The sequence below is a fragment of the Xiphias gladius genome, chromosome 22, assembly GCF_016859285.1.
Source record: "Xiphias gladius isolate SHS-SW01 ecotype Sanya breed wild chromosome 22, ASM1685928v1, whole genome shotgun sequence".
NCBI classification, from domain to species: Eukaryota; Metazoa; Chordata; class Actinopteri; order Istiophoriformes; family Xiphiidae; genus Xiphias; species Xiphias gladius.
The window spans coordinates 10,290,939-10,310,070 of record NC_053421.1 but is presented as its reverse complement, the minus strand read 5'-3'; the positions used below and the strand labels follow the sequence as shown (position 1 = coordinate 10,310,070).

General features: G+C 40.5%; 1 protein-coding gene across 1 annotated transcript in view; it reads right to left on the bottom strand.

Moving 5' to 3' along the window:
* LOC120784592 (eukaryotic translation initiation factor 3 subunit H) overlaps positions 1-19,132 on the bottom strand; it is a 53,488-nt gene that overhangs the window by 30,308 nt on the left and 4,048 nt on the right. The window contains exon 2 of the mRNA XM_040118514.1: positions 15,438-15,594. Within this exon, the coding sequence (XP_039974448.1) occupies positions 15,438-15,594 (157 nt within the window). The remainder of the gene's footprint in view (positions 1-15,437; positions 15,595-19,132) is intronic.

The window sequence follows — 19,132 nt, the reverse complement described above, 5'->3', positions numbered from 1 at the left end:
AAAAAGAAATCTAATTTCCAGAACAAAATGAAGTTAAGACAAATGTCTTATTAGAGAGGGCCTTATTATTTACAAAACCATATTAGAATAAGTTTTGCATACTGCATTATAACATTTGTGTGGCCTATTATTATTATAACATGGATGATAGAGAGGCTACTGAAATGTCAATAGAATTATTTGGGCTATAGTTGGAGCTGGTGGTACAAACAGGAGATGAAGAGGTTACTAGGGACGAAGTAGAGCAATTAGTGACCGGATCGAGTCCAGAGCTGTTGTGGAGAAAGCACAATCGGATAGGGGTTCAAATGACAGCAGCAACCTGTGGGGGAACTCTCATGGGAAACAGTATTCTGCAGTTGAACTGTAGAGGAAGAAGAAGCATCAGGGGGATGTGTGTGAGGTGTAAACAGTCGATCACATGGGAGGGACTGCACTGTATGCTGCAAATTCTGCTAATAGCATTTGACAACCCCGAAGTTTGGGATGGACCCTGTCTCTTTTTAAGAGAGAGAAACTATCCCAAAACAAATTAAAATTGTCAATAATAAGTATGAAGGCTGAGGTTCCTACTACTGCAAAAACAGCCAGCTCATTTTCTACAGTTCTTTAAAATGTTAAAATGGAGGATAAAATTGTTTTTGGTGTGCTCAGACTCCTACACAAAGGGTTATGTCATTTGTCCCCACATGAATTATTATTCGCTTAATAGATGTCAGGATAGATGGCAGTAGATCCATGAGTTTATCCAGTATGTCAGAGACTGTGGCTCCAGGGAAACAGAGTGTAATAAATAATGTAGTGAGAGGGAAGAGGGGACGAGGGGATGATACGTGTGGGCTGCCTGGACCTCCTGAGCGTTTGACTACAGCCTCCTTCGGCATCTCACAGCAGGAGAAAGAGGTCACATCCTGGAGAGGGGACCACTTATTTTTCTTTCCCGTGGTGGAGTGACAGGCTGCCCAATCAACGCTGGCCACAGGTAGAGAAGATGCATTGGTGACGAGAGGTGCCACAACCAGAGAGGGGTACAGGTCAGGTGAAGACTGGACGGCAGGGAAATCTCTGGGATTGACCAGAGCCTCATCCAGCAGGATTGTGTAGCGGTTGAAGAGTTAAGCGCAGTTGTGAAGAAGCCCCAGGCAAAACTCTTGGGGCCGTGGCGTATCATTTAAGTGCAGGACAGGTGGGTCCATGGATCGGCTCGATTTGGTGTGGAGCTATAAAGCGAAGCCTTGGGCCTTGTTCCAGTGCAAACCCTTGGATCTTCTGGCAGCGTTGGGGTAACCATCTATCGTGATGCAGCTTCCAGGTCGAATGCAGGAGTGGTGGTGCCTGCTGCCCTTGCCTCCAGCATTCAGAGGACTAGCCACCCTGCTTGGCTAGTAGACCCTCCGGGCAGACCGGTACAGTGCCAGTGTGCGTACAAGCCAGTCAGAGGAGCGTGGCTGTAGAATCCTTCAGTGACATGGGGGGGTGGATGATTGGGCATGCTGGAACAGCAAGAGTGGAAGACTATATATACAAAATGAGCAGCAGCTACAGAGCCGTCAAGCAACTTATCCTTTTTTTTGGCGCTCTGACTCCACTGCGGTGAATATCATCCCTTACTTCTGACCAAGCGAGTTTGTAGTCCAGGCACACAGCCATAATAATAGTTAGTTTTCAAAGTATAACTCATAAAAAATATGATTGGTAAAGCAGTAAACTTAAAACAGCAAAATAAAAGTAAACCAATGATTAGTAAAAGAATAGTTTTAAAAACAGGTTTTATTTTGTAGTAAAGATTGTACCAGTATGTCAAGCCCTGAGAAAAATGGTGTCCAATATATGAAACTTAAATAAAACTCCTCTAAGCTTAGTTTTAGAACAAAAATGTTCAGGTGCGATTGAACTGCAATCCACAGACCAGCAATAGTGTTCAGCATGGTAAAAGTCTGGAGACAGGTTTGCTCTCTTACCTTAATTATCCTGAACATAGAAAATACATTTTTACTTTTTCATCACCCATCAATATCCTCTCAAAGTTGAAACTGAAAAACACAAAAAAATGGATGATTGATGGGACTAGTAGTTTTGCTGGATGCTCTAAATGACTAATTCCTCATATTTTTCCTGTGGTGCTCAGTGGTGACAAAGCATGCTAATTTTGGCTTTCATAAATACTTCACAGCCAAGAGAAAAACAAAACAAATATTTAGGTGATTTAAAAACACCTTATTCTACCATTGTTTTGTTCTGTGAAGAAGGGTGTAGTTCCACAGCTTCTGCATTTTTTTCATCTTACCCTCAGGATTCAGCACACCAAGTTTAATTTAGTCCACACTCCTGACCCATTCATTCAACACAGATGACAGCATACTTTTACTCTGCGATCTATTATGACATCCATTTACTTCTCGACACAAACTCCAAGCTGTTGTGTAAGGTAAAAACAGAGAGTAGTTTTTACTATCACTGTGAAAACCCAGTGTTTTGTTGATGTCCAATGTATTTTGGGTCAATATAGTGATTTTTGAGGAGAAAGCTCATATATGAAATATAGTCAGGCTAGAAAGTGAAAATCTCCATAATGACCAGAAAAAGAAAAAAAAAAAAGACGCAAAGTTATTCTCAAGAACACTTAAGATCTCACATCATCAAATGCAAAGCTAAGTCTGTGCCCTGCACCCTTGAGGTGAGACATTTAAAGGTATGCAACTGAGAAAATATTTGACATTCTCAAAATGCATAATGTCTGTATCTACCCCCCACCGGCCATGGGTAACAGAGATTTAACTTGATAAAGGCACTGATGAAAATTTCTTAAAATACTGTTTCCGCCATGAAATGCCAGTGAAGAGGAAACCTTCAACAGGTTGCCAGGTTCCTTCTAAGTCTCATTTGTTAGGCTGTACTTCTTTTGTGCCATTGATACAATACAATATGCCAATTAGGCCTTGAGTTTACTGCCGTTGCCCTTGAGTGAGCTCATATGTGCTTCCTACATGAAACTTGGATTTATTTCTGTTATTTGTTCGTAATCTCTCTGTCTGTCTCTCTCAAAAAACTATTTTTGTTTCCAGCCAGCGACACACACACACACACACACACGCGCGCGCGCAGGTACAGCTGGTTTGTAAGAAAGGGCTGACTAAGCAGCTGTTCTTAAGCAGGTAGAGCAGGGTGGTGGCTTCCAGGCACCACTTACTGCAACTGATAAGAACTCCCCAAAGAACTTCCAGAGAACTGTAAGAAAACAAAATTAACAGCAGAAACGGAACCACCCAAGTTAAGAAGCGGTTTCAATTAAGGTGCAGACCAGTGATTCCCAAATAAGGGTCCTTGTACCCCGGGGGGGTACATGGAAAGACTTTAAGGATCCCAATTTGCAAAAATAAAAATTACTATAAAAACAAAAAAAAACATACCGAGTCAGCTGTAACACCCTTAAAAGTATATGTCGTATCTCAAGAGTTAAAGTAAAGTTGAAAATAACTATTAAAAAATAATGGATAGTGAAAGGTTATGATTAAGTACTGTTCCCTTAATAATGATAGCTAAAGTCATGACCTCGCCAATGTGGTATGTCCGTGCAGTATGAACAAATACCTGACAACATTTTTCTTATCATGGAATAGAGGTAATTAACAAATGATTCTTATATCATTTTAGCAGTTTAAAAGTAAATGTTTGGCCTGAATGAAGCAAACATTGAACTAAAGTTTATTGTCAAAATATGACACCTAGGTAGTTTCTCAACCATTTTCATAACTATTTTCAAATCAAGTATACACACTGTTTTAAGCTAACTTTAATGACACTGTCTATTAGCATTTCACAACAGCACAGTACACAGTGTACTCCACTATGCAGATGAAAATAACAAATTCACTGAAAATCATTACTGTTCATTTTAGAAATTGATTATTAATATCACCTTGCTCAGTAAACATATTGCCAACCTTGTCTCACTTCTTTTCCTGGTTCACATGTGCCGTACATGTTCCTACAGGCAGGCTGCATCTGGGATACTACGGTCTAAGACATTAAGTTCAGACACATTATTTCCTTAACCTCTAAAGAGAAAAGAGAACAAACACTTTTTTTCTATGCATTGTCAAGGTCAGCTGGTGCTGATGTGAGAGAGCAGGTAGCTCATCCTCTTGTCACGGTATTTTGTCTGTCGGAGTGTTCATCTGTCGGAAGGAGGGAGCAGTGATAAATGTGCGAGTTGTTGGGAAGTAAATGGTGGTATCGAGTTGTGGTCTAGTCCAGGGTGTCAGGAGAGGCACAAGGCTAATTTTCAGCAGCAAGGCTATAATGGGATGTGTGTGCCTATTTGTGAGTATGTCTGTGTGTTTATGTGAGTGCCCCCACCGCGGTCCATGTTCCACCTGGCACAGTGGATTAGGTGCAATTAATCTTAGTTAAGCAAGCCCTGTGGAGAGCTGCCTCCCTTACACGTGCTTTCACATACAAACACAGACGCTAGGCTACAAACAGGCACACAAACACCCTCAGTGATGCACTGATGCACGGTAGAGAATGAGAGCACAGTGCAGCTGCTTTGTGTGCATAACACACTGATGAGTTCACCATATGCACATTTGACAACACCGCTTGTCACAGGGCTTTGCTTTTATAGTGGGAATGGGGAGATGATGTAGAAGGGGAAATGGTTACACGTGCTTGTTTGCCTCCATGTGTGCATATCCTAGTTTGTCTTTTTTTACATTATCTCCTTGTCACCTTTATTGAACAACATGTATGCTAACAACAGGTAGGAACTGCAAAGTTTGCATGTATAGTATGGGGGGTTCCATATTTTTACAGTCCTGTTAAACTGCATAAGCCAACTGTATACAAATGTGTCAATGTGCTGCACCAAATACTTTGCAAAACAATTCAAGAGGATTTGTACATTATTGAAACAAATCACAAAGTTAAACATACTTTTAACGAATAACCTTGTTTTTTTAAATCATTCTCATCAACTCCTACATGTCTTCTCACCCTTGTCTCCCCGAGTGCAGCAGCTAAACTCACTGCATGTATTCACAGGTGTAGCTCTCTTAGCCTCTCTCATATAGGGCCTCAGTATTTACACAGAGCTAATTGTAGTGCCACCCAAATCATGAGTCTCATCCACATCCCATGTGGCCTCAACAGTTTAAAAAACACCTCTCCAACTGTCAGACTCGCATGGGTAAACACAGGACCATCGGTGATTAACACAGCCCAATGGAGGAGCAAAGTGGGAGGAAGTAGTTCAGGCATTCGGGTTTCTGCGGGTAAAAGTCCTGTTCGTTTTCTGCATACACAATATTAGGTGACTGTCTGTTGGAAGACTGGCAAGGCTTGGGTGGGCATGACACAGTTAAATCCTTAACATACAATATAAGTAACTGTATTACAATATAAACTGTTGTTTTTTTTTTTTTTTGATAAAAAGTCAAAAGGACACCCAACTTCTTGCCAGCATAGATGTTAAAGGAGGAATTAAGCTCTTACTAAACTGGTCTCCTATTGATGTTTAGTGGTCTGCCACAGTGATGGAGTCATTTCTTCATTCCTCTATTTTTATCACTAATAGTCATGAAAATGGTTTCCAGCCCTCTTTTCTTTCACTGCCCCCTCCCAATTACTCTTCTTTGCCATTCTTCTTCCTCACCATCTTGCTTCACCCTTTACCGACTATTTCTTTGCCCCAGATTCTCTTTCACAGCTGTTTACTTTGGCTGTTTATCTTTTCCTGGTTCTCTTCTCCTTTCTCCTGCCCTAACTCTCAATCTTTTGCTTGCTGCTCTAATTTTCCCTCAGTTCCTTCTGCTTTTTTTCCCCATCATCTCCTCACCCCTCCACCTCAAACCTCCCTTCGCGCCGCCTGCCATCCTCAGCCTTTTTCTCCATTTCTCTCATCCTTGTCACATCTTTCTCTCCTTCTTACCTTTTACCCTCCTCCTACTCCCTAAATCCCACCAGGATTAGCAGCAGTCTACAGTAATACATTCTGACCCCACCTCCACACACGCAAAATTTAATGTGGGGTAGAATCGTGATAGACAAAGGAGTGGATGAATAAAACAGTGGAACTGATGGCAATGGTGATGGTACCCGGGGGACCAACACTTTTGATTTATAACGCGGGGTGAGCATTCAAAAGCAGATAGAGCTCCCAGCTCGCTGCTTACAGCCAGTCGCAGATCTACACCACAGTGAGAGAGAAACAAAAAACTCAGATAGAGATATAGAGAAGGGGAGAGAGGAAAGGTGATAGATTGGGGACAAGGAAAGGCAAAAGACAATAAATTAGAGTGTTTTTGAGCTTGGGAAAGGCACCCATCAAAATACCAATACATAACATTGCACATAATAACTTTAATGTTTATTTATTTCCCTTAAAAGTTGGTTGCCAAGTAGTTTCTAATTAGCCTCACTGAAGGAGAGCAAGGAAAAATGGAGGAAATCAATTTCCCATTTGGGACAGGTAGAGTGATCTATTGAAGGGCTAACCCCAAGGAAGACCTTATCAGAACGGGAGTGAGCCAGCTTTGTACAACACACACACACACACACACACACACACACACACACACGCCTCACTGCATACTGAATAGTGTATTTACAGCGAGGAGCAAAGAGATCTTGGCAGAGGTGAATTTTAATCCCCCTGACTTCAATTACCCCAACGTGAAAATGTCTGCAACAGACGACAATTAAAGCTCCCAGAAACGATGACTAACCTTGTGAACCCTACTGGTGGAAAATGCTGATGTAATTGGCCTTATTTAGTTATGTTTGTGTTTTCACTTCCATTTCTTTGACTAGGTTTCAGAAGATTAAGATTATTTAGTTGTTTTTTTTTTTAATCCGCTCCAGTGGACACTGGAGGCATGATCTCTCTGTAGACAACAACTTTCATTATTGTTTTCCAGCAAGACTCTATAAAGACCGTTGGAAAAGATAAGACTACATACAAGAAATGTCATTTTTCAACCTGCAATGTTCTTTATGTGTAAAATCTGAATGCCTTCACAACTGCAGCACACCTTAGTTGTACTTTGAGAACACGATTCATTTGTTTTTTAATTTTGTGATCACTTCACTCTTAATCGAGAGAAAAATTCAATATATTCACTCAGGGGTAAAAGAAAAAAAAAATCCTCTCTACAGGTGAGCATTAATCAAGCCTTATGATAAAGGTGCCCCACTTCAGAAAAACAATTTTCTAAAAACAAATGTCTTTTTATTGAGTAGTACCAAATTATTAAAAGCAAACATTTCTTTCAAAATTTAAACAAACATTGTTTTCCAGCATAACGCTGACAAGCACCTTTGAACTATACATGCAGCAAAACTCTGCTGGAGCATGGGAACAGGTTAACTCTTGGCTAAATATAGTTCAGGCTGGCCTAGGGTCCATTTCAAATTTGGATAGCACAAAGAGCAAGGTAGCTGGTTCATAAATAATAAAAACATCTGCAGATCGAAGGGGTCCATAAGCAAATGAAGGGAAGTAGGATAAAAAGAAGGCAAGGAGACTGCAATCCACGAAAATCTCAAGAGAAGTAGAATGTTCAGTGGGGGTGTCAAGGACCATTGGTTGGACAATGATGGATGGAGGAGAGCCACAAGAATCCGAAGCAGGTGCTGCAGCTTTCCTGCCAGACACAATAAATGCAGAGCAGATTTCGACGATACTAAATAAGAGTTCCTTCCACCAAATGCTGTGATTTCCTCTATCAGGGCAATATCGCTATTACAACATGGACATTTACTGGAAAACTAAGGGGAAGCTGTGTTAAAATTAATTTAATTGAGGCAGATATTTAATGAAGACTATGCTTGCATGACCAAGGTATTTTGGTACATAACAGCTTTCATCAATCGACTAGGCCAGGTAATGCTTGCAAGCTAGTATAACATAAAGGTTAATTAATGTTCTTATCCTAAAATTCTCATAATATTTTAGTATTTCTCACAAGGAAATGTTTCAGCAGCTTAGATGTTAGTAAAATAACTACCTCACAAATGATAGCCAACTAGAAAAGCCTGGCAGAGGGCAATAAGCCTGTGTCTGCTAAAAAGTGCATCATAAACTCATGTCCAAGAAAAAAATAAAATTAAGAAATTTTTAATATCAATTTTTAATTTATTCTATGGCTTTGAAGTAACCTTTCCAACCAGAAAATTGCTTTTGTGTTTTCTAAGACAGAAAGGTCATGCCACTTTCACAGTGCCAATACCAAGTAATTTATTGAATAGATCAGCCAACACAAGTACCGGTGAGAGAATCACTAATAGGAATGGATACTCCCCTTACTTGAGGTGTAATTTTGTCTGCCAGTGGTGTGACGGGGTTGCTTCACCCAACACTCACTACTGTCACACATATTTTTTTGATACAAATATGGCTCATTTAAGTTTGCACCACTGGCTTGAGCCTCTGCACCACATTAATAGTTACATCTGGGGCTCAGCATAGTTGAGAAATCAGATGCTGATATTTGATAGCCACAACTGCTTTTTGTTTTTGTAAATGTTCAGTTTTTGACAATTTAGGGTAAGTAAGCATTTAAAAAGGACATGGCATGTAACATGATACATTCTGTTTTTGCAAGATATGTAAATTTTAACATTTTCAGACAGACTGCATTGTCATTATATTATGTGTGTGCACTAACATGATCCACATTGTAGCACCATCAGAAGGATACCAGTATGCAACAAAACACTTCGATGAAGCAGAGACTTAGAAAGAAAACAGAATGAAACAAAAATCACAATAGCAAAATGGATGGCTGGCAAAAAAAAAAAAAAAAGAGAATCATTTGGGAGGGAAAAACCAACATCACAAACTGTTAAAGATTGCAGTAGATTTATTATTCTTTGGAGTCATTTGGCAGACAGAGGTACATGAAGAACAGACCTTTCTCACAGCAGATATTTTGACCTGTCACAACAGGACAAGCACGGGTATAACTAATTAGTTCATAACACTAACGACTGCTCTGTTCCATTTAGGTTACAGTACACCATACCAGTGAGCCAGCATGCAAAACTGTGGCGTCTTGGACCTGGAACACCTAGAAATGGAATGCAGCTGTGATTACTGTTATTAGTTACACCTACGTTTAACAAGTCAAAATGTCTGCTTTGAGAAAGGTGTATTGTTCAGAGAGGAAAGAATTACTTAACATATCCTGGTAATTGATTTCAAAGAGTAAGGGGCTGAAACAATGTTGGATGTCGATGATCCTAAACACTCCTCCAAATCAACTGTTTCAAGTCTTGAGATAAAAAAGTAAAAAAATCTGCTAGAGCTCAAACTCACAGTGCATGTTACCTGACAACCTAAGAATGAAGTTCTTTTGAACTAAATGTGTTCTACAAGCACGAGCGGGGTTTAAAAAGAAATGATCCTAAAGTAAAAACAGAAAGACTGTATAGGTTGTGAGAAGCAAAGGCCGTGATTTTCCCTCCAAGTTGTTAAATAAACTAATTAAGAGCAACTGTGTCATGTTCATGTTTTCTGCAGAGGTTGTGTTATATTGTTTGTAAGCAAAACATACCATGTGTAATGCGGATGAATGCAAAGGTTTTACCGCAACTGGACAGATATAACTCTAACCTGATATCTTATCAGGCAAAATATGTGTAAAACCCGCTGGGCATGTAACATAGGTGTGTAGGGCCATTAAATGGAGCCGTTTCAAGGGCCTGAGACAGTTTCAAGAACACAGGCTACACAGTTCCACACATTTGTGAGTCTGGTACCTTTTCAACATTAGATATCATTAAATGAGTAAATGATTGCAAATTTTAAAAGGGCCTACTCTAGTTGTTCACTTCCTTGAAGTGTGTTAGTCTCAGCAGCCTGATTTCCATTGCAGGGAGGCACTGTCTTTATCTCACAGCCCAACCCTATTCAATTCAATCGAAAGTTGTGTGGCTAATTGGTTTGCTGAGTATTTAAAGACGTGGCAGCAGGAATGACATAAAAAACAAATAAACTGAAAAGAGGGTGTCAATCAACAAGCTCAACCTCGCTAATCACTACAGGTTGTTTATACATCAAGAGTAACTTTATATGCTCTTTTTAAGTGTCTTGTTAGGACTGGAGTAGCAACAACCTTGTTATATGTTGTCATGTCGAATATCTAAATGAAATGCTCCTCGGCTAAGAAAAGACTGTCGTGTTAATAAAATAACAAACAAACAAAAAAAAACCCAAAAAACAACCCCATCTCTAATTACTGAATCAGAAAACATCACAAAACAAGCTCCCTTAAAACTTGTTTGTTTCACCAGTGTGACAACTGTTACCATCCTCTGGGCCAATCAGTAGCATAACATGAGCCCAGGCAGGGTGCCTGGCAGCCTTTACCACCTGTGCTGGGCAGAGAGCTAGTAGCTTGGCATGAGGCAGCATGATAGCCAGAAGGAAGTGCCGTGCAGTAAAAAAAAAAATACTTTGAAGAGGAAAAAAAAACCCACACACATTCTATAGGTACACAAACGTACACATAATATATAATATGTACATCTTTTATATAACTCAAAACACTCACCAGCCTAGTAATATAATAAGGCTACAAATGACCCATAATAAAACTCTGTAAAAGGCCGTAGTTACACTGGTACTCTCCATTCAAAAAGGATATCTGTTGTAGTGAATGAATATGTAATTGTCTAGTCCTCAAATATAAGACAACACACACTTTTTTAAACCTACGTTTCAGGAGAAAAAAAAAAAAAAAAAAAAAAAGTCTTATATTAGGACCAATACAGTATCCTCTCTCTCCAGAGCGGTAGAGAACTCCCAGAATTGTTTTTTCCGTTCACTTGGCTCAGACACGCAAAAATGCTTAGGTGCTGTACCTCGATTTTATAAGGGTAGGGAAAACCCTGGTGCGTTTATCTTCACTCTAGTGGGGGGGTATTTCCTCAAAGCAGAGACTCAAAGTAATAACTCCAAATGTGCAATTCTCTTGGGTTGTCATTGATGCATTGCTCCCTTCACAAAAAGACAAGATGGCTATTTGAGTACATTATTATCATAAAATGAACACTTCATTCCCAGGACATAATTAACAACAGGACATTGGTTGGCTGCTTAGATCATTTCTGTTTCCAACAGTATGTTGCTTAATTAATCCTCCTATGGTTTTATTAGGAACGGAAGGAGGATCTGGGGGTATAGGGGGTAGATCGAGCAATGTGGGAGAAAACGTGGGAAGTGAAAGATAAAAGAAGGGATGGCGAAAAGTACTAAAGGAAGGAAGCAGCATCAGTGATTGCTGAGAAGGAAGAAGGGAAATGGTGGGAGAGAAAGTCAGAGGCAGCACTTTTACCTTACCAGTGAGTTAGAGAAAAAAGGTAGGGGAAAGAGTAAGAGATATTAGAGGGTGAAGGGAGGAAAAAAGAGCAGGCTAATTTTGTTCTACCTTCAGGATACCTTTTCCTACTGCCTAATACTGGTGACATGGGTTGAATATCAAACGTTACTTCCCAAAATTGGTATGGAGCAACAGTTAGTTTGATACATTCCTTCCTTACAAGTCAAACAGGCTAACCCAATCATGCTTTATAAGTTTGTGAATTGCACTGAGCCACATTTCATAAGTTGTTTAATGAACTGATATTAACAATTGTGTTTTTTTTTTTTTTTTTAAATTGTTCAACTACTTTTAATTATGCCATATAAAACAGAAAAAGATTTGTGATTCACTGTATTGTATGTGTTGACAGAGTACAGAGGTTGGTAAGCGCCATGGGAGTCCACCATATGTACTGGCACAGTGAAACAAAAAGCAGAGATAGGTGTTGATTCTCACACAAAGTTTAATGTTGATATCTAACTATTGCTTAATGTAGCTTTAGGCATCATACAAAAGGCTGACTTACTTCTCTTATGTAAAAAATCCTTTTTGCAACTGATGCACACAAATCCTGAGTGTGTGTGTGAGTGTGAGTGTGAGAGAGAGAGCGTGAGCGAGAGCGAGAGAGCGAGAGCGAGAGAGCGAGAGCGAGAGAGCGAGAGCGAGAGAGAGAGACACCATTACTACCTTACAAGGTGTAATGCCTAGACAATAAATACCAGTAGCTCTACACATCTCTCCCCATAAATTTTGTCAGTGAGACAAGAGACAGAATATGCAAGGACATGGGCAATGGGAGGGTTGGGGTTCAGCCAAGGTTTTTTCTTTTTTTTCTGAGGTTGATTCTGCTGTGCATGCTCGAGTACTCTTTTTCGCTATCTTTTTCTCGCTTATATTGGTCACATTTGCTGCCATGGACTGTCCTGCAAGTACAGCTCCACACTGGCACCTGTTGAGAAAAAAGCAGCATAACACACACACACACGCACGCACGATTCCACTCAAACACAGACACAAACACGCATAAAAAACACACACAGTCATGTGGCTGCCAATCCTGTCCATCTTTCCTTTAGAGATGGATTGGAGGACTAATTCTGATCTGAGGGGCCTCTAGCAGGCAATGAGTCTGTGTAAGATTTAAGTACATACACACAAACACAACATTGGTTAAGGCAAACACACAGCAGGGAGACAAATATATCCACACATGCGGACCATGGAAACTAAACGTGCTTGGGGTGTCTGATTGGAGGGAAACAGAGTACATGCTGCTCTGCTCAGTCTTTCTACACCTAAATCTCAAGCTTTATCTAGGGTGAATAACAATTAACTGATATGTATCAGAAAGTCAATACAATAGTCAGAGATACGACTACAGCGATACAAAAAACACTGATCAAACCAAATTCAGTGAAAAAAAATCTTCCAAAAATAGATACCAATGTCGAAACCTGATTCTGGCCAGATTTCCTCCTGTGACTCTAGGTGTGTCTGTGCGTGTGTATGTATGTGCGTGCGTGCGTATGTATGTATGTGCGTGCGTGCATGTGTATGTATGTGCGTGTGTGTGTGGGTGCGTGACCCTCCCCTGTCCTGCAAAGTTTCCCCATCATATACCTACATCAGGCCATCCACTTCTGGGAAAAAAAACCTAGCATGCAGAATAATAGAGGGCTCACTGAAATATTACTTCCACAAGCAGTTGAGCCCAGCACAAGTTACAACAACGCAAGTGAGTAACTACTTCCAAAGCACACTGGCAAGGACATACAACCATCTAGCAATGCTGAAAATACTGGATTTGGGAAGATGACACTGACCCTGTCCAGTCTGCAGTATTTCACTGAAAACGGGTTTCCTTTTTGGGCACTGTCCAAAACGTTACCCAGAGTATCACTGCCCATTGTTTGTCATAGTTGATGTGGCAACAGACATTTTTTAGGAAGCATGTGGTTGCTAGCCAACAAATTAAATTTGAATTGATCATCCAATTAATCAAAGTATGCATGGCATGATCTGAGAGGGGTACATACAGTATTAAGTCCATGTTTTGGCAGTTAAGCTCTGGATCTTTAGTAGAATTTCAGAGTCTCCGAGATTAAGTTTGCAGATCCTCCCATAGAGACATGACTGTTTCCAAGTCCAATTCACACTTCAACAAAACTCTGTTGTTCTATGTGCTGTTGCATTTGCAGTGGGTTGAGGCAACCCGCCCCGACATCAGCTTAGATGAAACACTAACTTTTAGTTACTGCAGGGTAGATGAGAGGGAGAGAAAAGAGTGGTCTATCTGGTCAGCTATGTGAGTGGGTAGACAATTCAGGCTGAAGTATGAGAACAAAATGACCAAATGTACATGCATAAAATCCATTTTTCAAGTTTTGCCTGCGTGGTAATTTTACTTCAAGTATCTCTCTTTCCTTAGCTGTGCTTTAGTAGATGAAATCTTGAGCGTAGCATGAACACATTTTGTGAGCAGAGCAAAAGGATTCTGCAGTTTACAGAGTTGTCTCCTCTATGCTGTACTGTTTGCGATCCAAAATAGAGTCAACAACAAACTGCAGACAACATGAATGATAACCAACACATTTCCATTTGGAATTTGGTTCCGTAGTGACAGATAACCTGAAGTCTGTCACCTTTTGCAGCTGGAGTAAAATGCCTGTTGAGAGGAATTCTGTTGTAGCTCTGTAAATTGTTCCAAGGGTTCAAGGCAACTGAAGCCCTTGTTAACTTAAAGAGAGTGACAGGCAGAAAATCCAGCGCATCAAAAGCGAACAGCACAAGAAGCCATGACACTCATCAACACAGACAAACAAACAGAGTGAGCTGTTCCTGACTCTAACGACCTTTAACCACCAGTGGCACTTGTGTGTCTTGCAGACTTTTCGACAGTTGCTCGTTTGCAGTGGACGCCTGTTAGAGCAGGATTTTCTCCCCTTCCTTCGTTCCCTGCCTCTGTTCACCTTTCCCATCCTTCAGCCTGACTGGTAACGGATTTCTGTGCGCTATCAAGGATCGGGTAACATCAAGTCTAGATAGGGCACAGGCTGAGGTTACAGGACATGGCGTCCTTTGATATGAACGCTGATGGGAGGCAGGAGGTGAAAAAAAACACGTATGTGTGGAGATTAAAAAAATAAATCAAACCCTGTGTTCGCACCGCCCATCTGAAACCCAACGCTGGTGCCATTCCATTCCTGCAATACTGCCCTCACACATCAACCCCGGCACTGAGAGTGTAGGACGCCCAGCACCTAGTTAGCTTAGTTAAAAGTCAGCATTGTCCTTAACATTGTGTCTGGGGAAATCTTTAACACGCACCACTAAGAAAACACGATGACATTCATGATTGTACCTGGACTCCTAGCCTAAATAGTCTGTTTCTTTAAGGACTGTGGAAATTTTAGTGGGCTCAGAAGAGTGTTCCCAAGCCTATCTCTCAAAAATACATCATGTGAACTAACACACAAGTTAGCATCGTACTGTATAGCTTCCCGTCAAATTTTTAGGTTGAGGTAACATTTGTTCTGAGCCACAGTTTTGGTCTATTTCAAGAACCAGTTCCGGCAGAGTTCAAGGACCCTCTGATCATACTTGTATGATCTCTTCTAAATAATAAGTTTGATACAGTGTCTGAAATTGACTTTTCAGCCCACCTGCCCAGGACAATGTCAAATTAAGTAAACCAACTAACTAAAAAAGTTCTCTCAAAACAATACAAAATTTTCCCCAAAAATGTTTCAACTTAATAGTTTTGGTGCATTTTGGTATATCAATTCAAGTACTCAGCGGGAATTAAATGTTATAAACAAAAAAAAAAAGCCATCTCTAGTGGAGTTTCAAAATATGAGAAAAGCAAATACTAAAGGCTCCCTTTTACCGAACCATTCAAATATTATCTCTTAAATCTACCAGCCATCGCTCTATCACTTAAAGACATGTTTCACTTAACAGGTATTCATTTCAGACTCTGTTGTGATGTTATATTGAGTGTGTGGGTGAGTGTTTTTTTCCAGCTGCGAGACAGATCAATAGAATAACAGAAAGGGAAGACTACTCTCAAGTTACCTTCATCGAAGTCTGCATCATCCTCGGTGTGCTGGGGGAAGGGGAAGCAGTTGGTGATCTCCAGCCGGTCGTCGACTACTAGGCCAAGCAGGACTCCCTGAACCACCTCACTGCCCTGGCCCTCTTCCTGGTAGTGCTTGATAATCTTCAGCACCACCTGTGAAAATAGAAAGAGCAATATCACTGATGTATCGAACTACCGCACCAGAACAGAGGAAGAGAGGAAGCAAAAGAGGCTTCACCTTCCTTTCAATACCAGTCTCCGAAAAATGATTTTATCTTTGAAACCGGAGTTAATTTATTTATCTTGCCTATTGTTTGTGCATTTTGTGGCTGTTACAGAATTTCCCGTTATAGTATTTTGTCATCCTTTGATTTATGTTATTCAATTCAGTTGTGTCTCTGCTCTTCGTGTTGATTTGTGTTCATTAGTTTGTGTTGGGGTTAGTTTTTACAAGCCACTTGGGTTTTTTCATTCCTCCCGCAGCACATTTGTGGCTTTTCTTACTCTGTTCTTTTACACATTATGTTTTATCACAGTACAAATACATTAAACTATTTAATTAATACCAATGGGGAAATATGTAGACAAAAATAATTTTTTTTCTCTTCTAGTGTACATTCAACTTTATACTAATGCAGAGAAAAGCATTGTAGATAAGATAATGATGTTGATTTAGAACTTGATTTTAAAAAAAATAAAAAACAAAAAAAAACAGTATACGTTCTTACAGTATGTGAACATATATAACAAGGAAACTTTTTGATCAAGAATATTTTCATCATGATTTTACTTTCCTTAACATATTGCAGAGCTTAACAGTGACAACAGGCTTTAGTAAATTTTACCACAACATACTAGAGAATAAATACAATTAAGTAGGAGATCAAATGATGACTAATGGTTTCACTACCTTTAACTTTCAGTTTGTGCAGTGGGGAGCTTCATCTCTCTTACGGAGACACCCAACACACTCCACTTTATAATCACCATTTGAATTATGAAATACTTCTGTGGCACAAACATGTTAATAGTTTGGTCTCACTATCTGGTGGCAGGTCTGTCCTGCAGTTCACAGAATAGTGATGTGGTTAATGTGCTCTGATGTTATGGCTCTTAAAGATGAACAGATGTGCAGAGGTTACATAAACACTGCTGCACTGTATTGGAAGTAATTAGATATTTCCTAGAAATGACCATTTGCCTGTGTTCAGCCTCTATAGCTTCTGATGCTTACGAGGTTCAGCCCATCCTTAGCTGGTTCACCATCTCCACTCTGGAAACCTATTATAAATTAGCTCCTACTCGACTTTTTTTTTAAAAATCCAACAATTTCAGTCACAGTTTTGTAACATTTCCTGTCTGGTGCCCGATAACACTGCAGCTGTCTGCACGGGACACTAGTAAAGTCACCAGATTGCAACCCAGTTGAACACCTATAGGAGATTTTGGATGGACATGTTAGACAGCACTCTCTACCATCATCATCAAAACGCCAAATGAGGGAATATCTTTTGAAAGTATCGTGTTCATCCCTTCAGTAGAGTTCAAGAGATTTGTAGAATCAATGCCAAGGCGCATTGAAGCTGTTCTGGCAGCAAATGGTGGCCCAACACCTTACTAAGACACTCTATGTTGGTTTTTCCTTTAATTTGTCACCCGTCTGTATATCCTTGATGTTTGTTCTGCCTCGTGTTAAAATTGTAATTACCAAATCATATAAATTTAAATTTTGTTTATGTTTTAACTTCCAGTGGGAATCAGTGCTAACATTAGCAAGCTATGCTAACCAACATCCACTTTCCAAGGGGAAGCTAATGTAGCCCGAATGATACTGATTTCTGAGGCCAATAACAAGGATAAAAATAAAAAAAAATCTCCCTCTTTTTAACATAAACACATAAAGAACAATCTTCATTCAAATATCTTTGATTTATTGAAAAGGTTTGTTATGTTAAGAGGAAATTCTGGGACAAGTTACTCAGGCAATCGCTGGCTGTGGTTGAGTGGTAAGCACCACAGTCTGCAGGCTCAAAACCTGGTGCATCACTGATCTTGACTGTGTACAAAAGGCCAGTTAGTAGTTAGCACAGCTTAGCAATTTACACTGGAAAAAGAAGAGGTGGCATACATGGAATGGTGGGAGGGTATATTTGGACTTGTAGTCTGATATCCCACATCGTCATGCCTCATCTGGACAGTATCCATGCATCATCATATGCGTTTAATTTTTAATAGCAGATAAAAATGGGCCAAAAGGACAAGCCTCCAATGATGGAGGAGTTGGGTTAAACTCTATTGCTGCGTCACCGTTACCAAGGACAGCACAATTTCTACACGCACACAATACGTAGACATGGACAAACTCACACACACCCACACAAACACCTACCCGTTATGAGACGTATTGACCAGCCAAAAAAGAAAACAGCCAAGACAAAGAGTGGAGAATAAGGCAAAGCGTCTAAATGAACAGGAGCAGGACAAGAAGCTGAAAGCACCATGTGCAGTGGGAGAGCATAAATCAAGCTGATAACGGTGAGGGCAGGTCAAAGCCAGAGGCATTAATAATACACACATACACGCGGGAGCAAGGTGGCAGTCCTGGAGCCATGCTCATAACACAACACCCATCACCACCATGAGGGAGACCTTACTGATCCTACTAGCCCACACATACACATGCATGCACACACATGCATCTGTCTTAGGAGATGATTTATTTCAATGGAGAGTGCTGGACCTGTCATGCAACAAGTAAAAGAGCTAGGGGTGGCAAAAGGGAGATGATATGGGTTGGAGTGGGGAGAAAAACAAATCTCATCCTCTGTCTGACTTCCATGTCCTCTCTGACTGAGAGGGGAGGAAGGTCTGGGGGGAGTTAGAGAAATGGAGAAAATGTAAGAGTGAGAACATGATAGGGAAGTTGGAAGGAAAGGAAAGGAGGAAAGGCAACAGTGAAAACGTGAGACAGGAGGATAAAGATAATGATGACAAAAGAGAGCATGAGGGGACCAGGTGAGAGCGAGGAGAGCAGATGGGTGAACAAATGACAGCGAGGGAGACCGAGGTGGGAAGAAAGGGGAAAAAGAGCTACAGTGGAAGTCCTCAGAATCAGCAGCGAAAGCTGTTTTACAAAGCCCACCTGCCCCCCTTTGAGCTTTGGCTCGTTTTTTTGCCAGCAAATAGCTTTTCTAGGCTCCCTCCATCAGTAGAGCAGATAGCAGAAAGCATTGTGTATCTGTGCTATCTAACTCTTGGCAATGGGTTCATCACACACTTAAATAGCATCCGTCTTGAAAAGGAAGAGGTGAGAGATGGGACAATTGGCCAAAAACAACTCCAGGAAGGTCAAATAAATGAAACGAAATTCGAGCAGGGCTTTAAGTAAAAACTCCCAAATCTACAGAAATGCTTTAAAGGAGGGGAACTGAATAAGCATCTGCACTAAAGAATGGGAAGGAAGGAAGGAGGTTTCAGTGGATTTGTTGTGCTGGCTTCCTGGTGTTGAGTAATTGCTATCAGGTAGTGTAAGCAAAGCCTGGAAAGCTCCAAGTTTGTACAAGCATTTATGAACACACACACACACACACACACACACACACACAGTACTCTCTCTCTCTCTCGCGAGAGAGTACTGTCTTTCCCTACTACTCTCTCTCGCTCTCTCTCTCTCTCACACACACGCGTACAC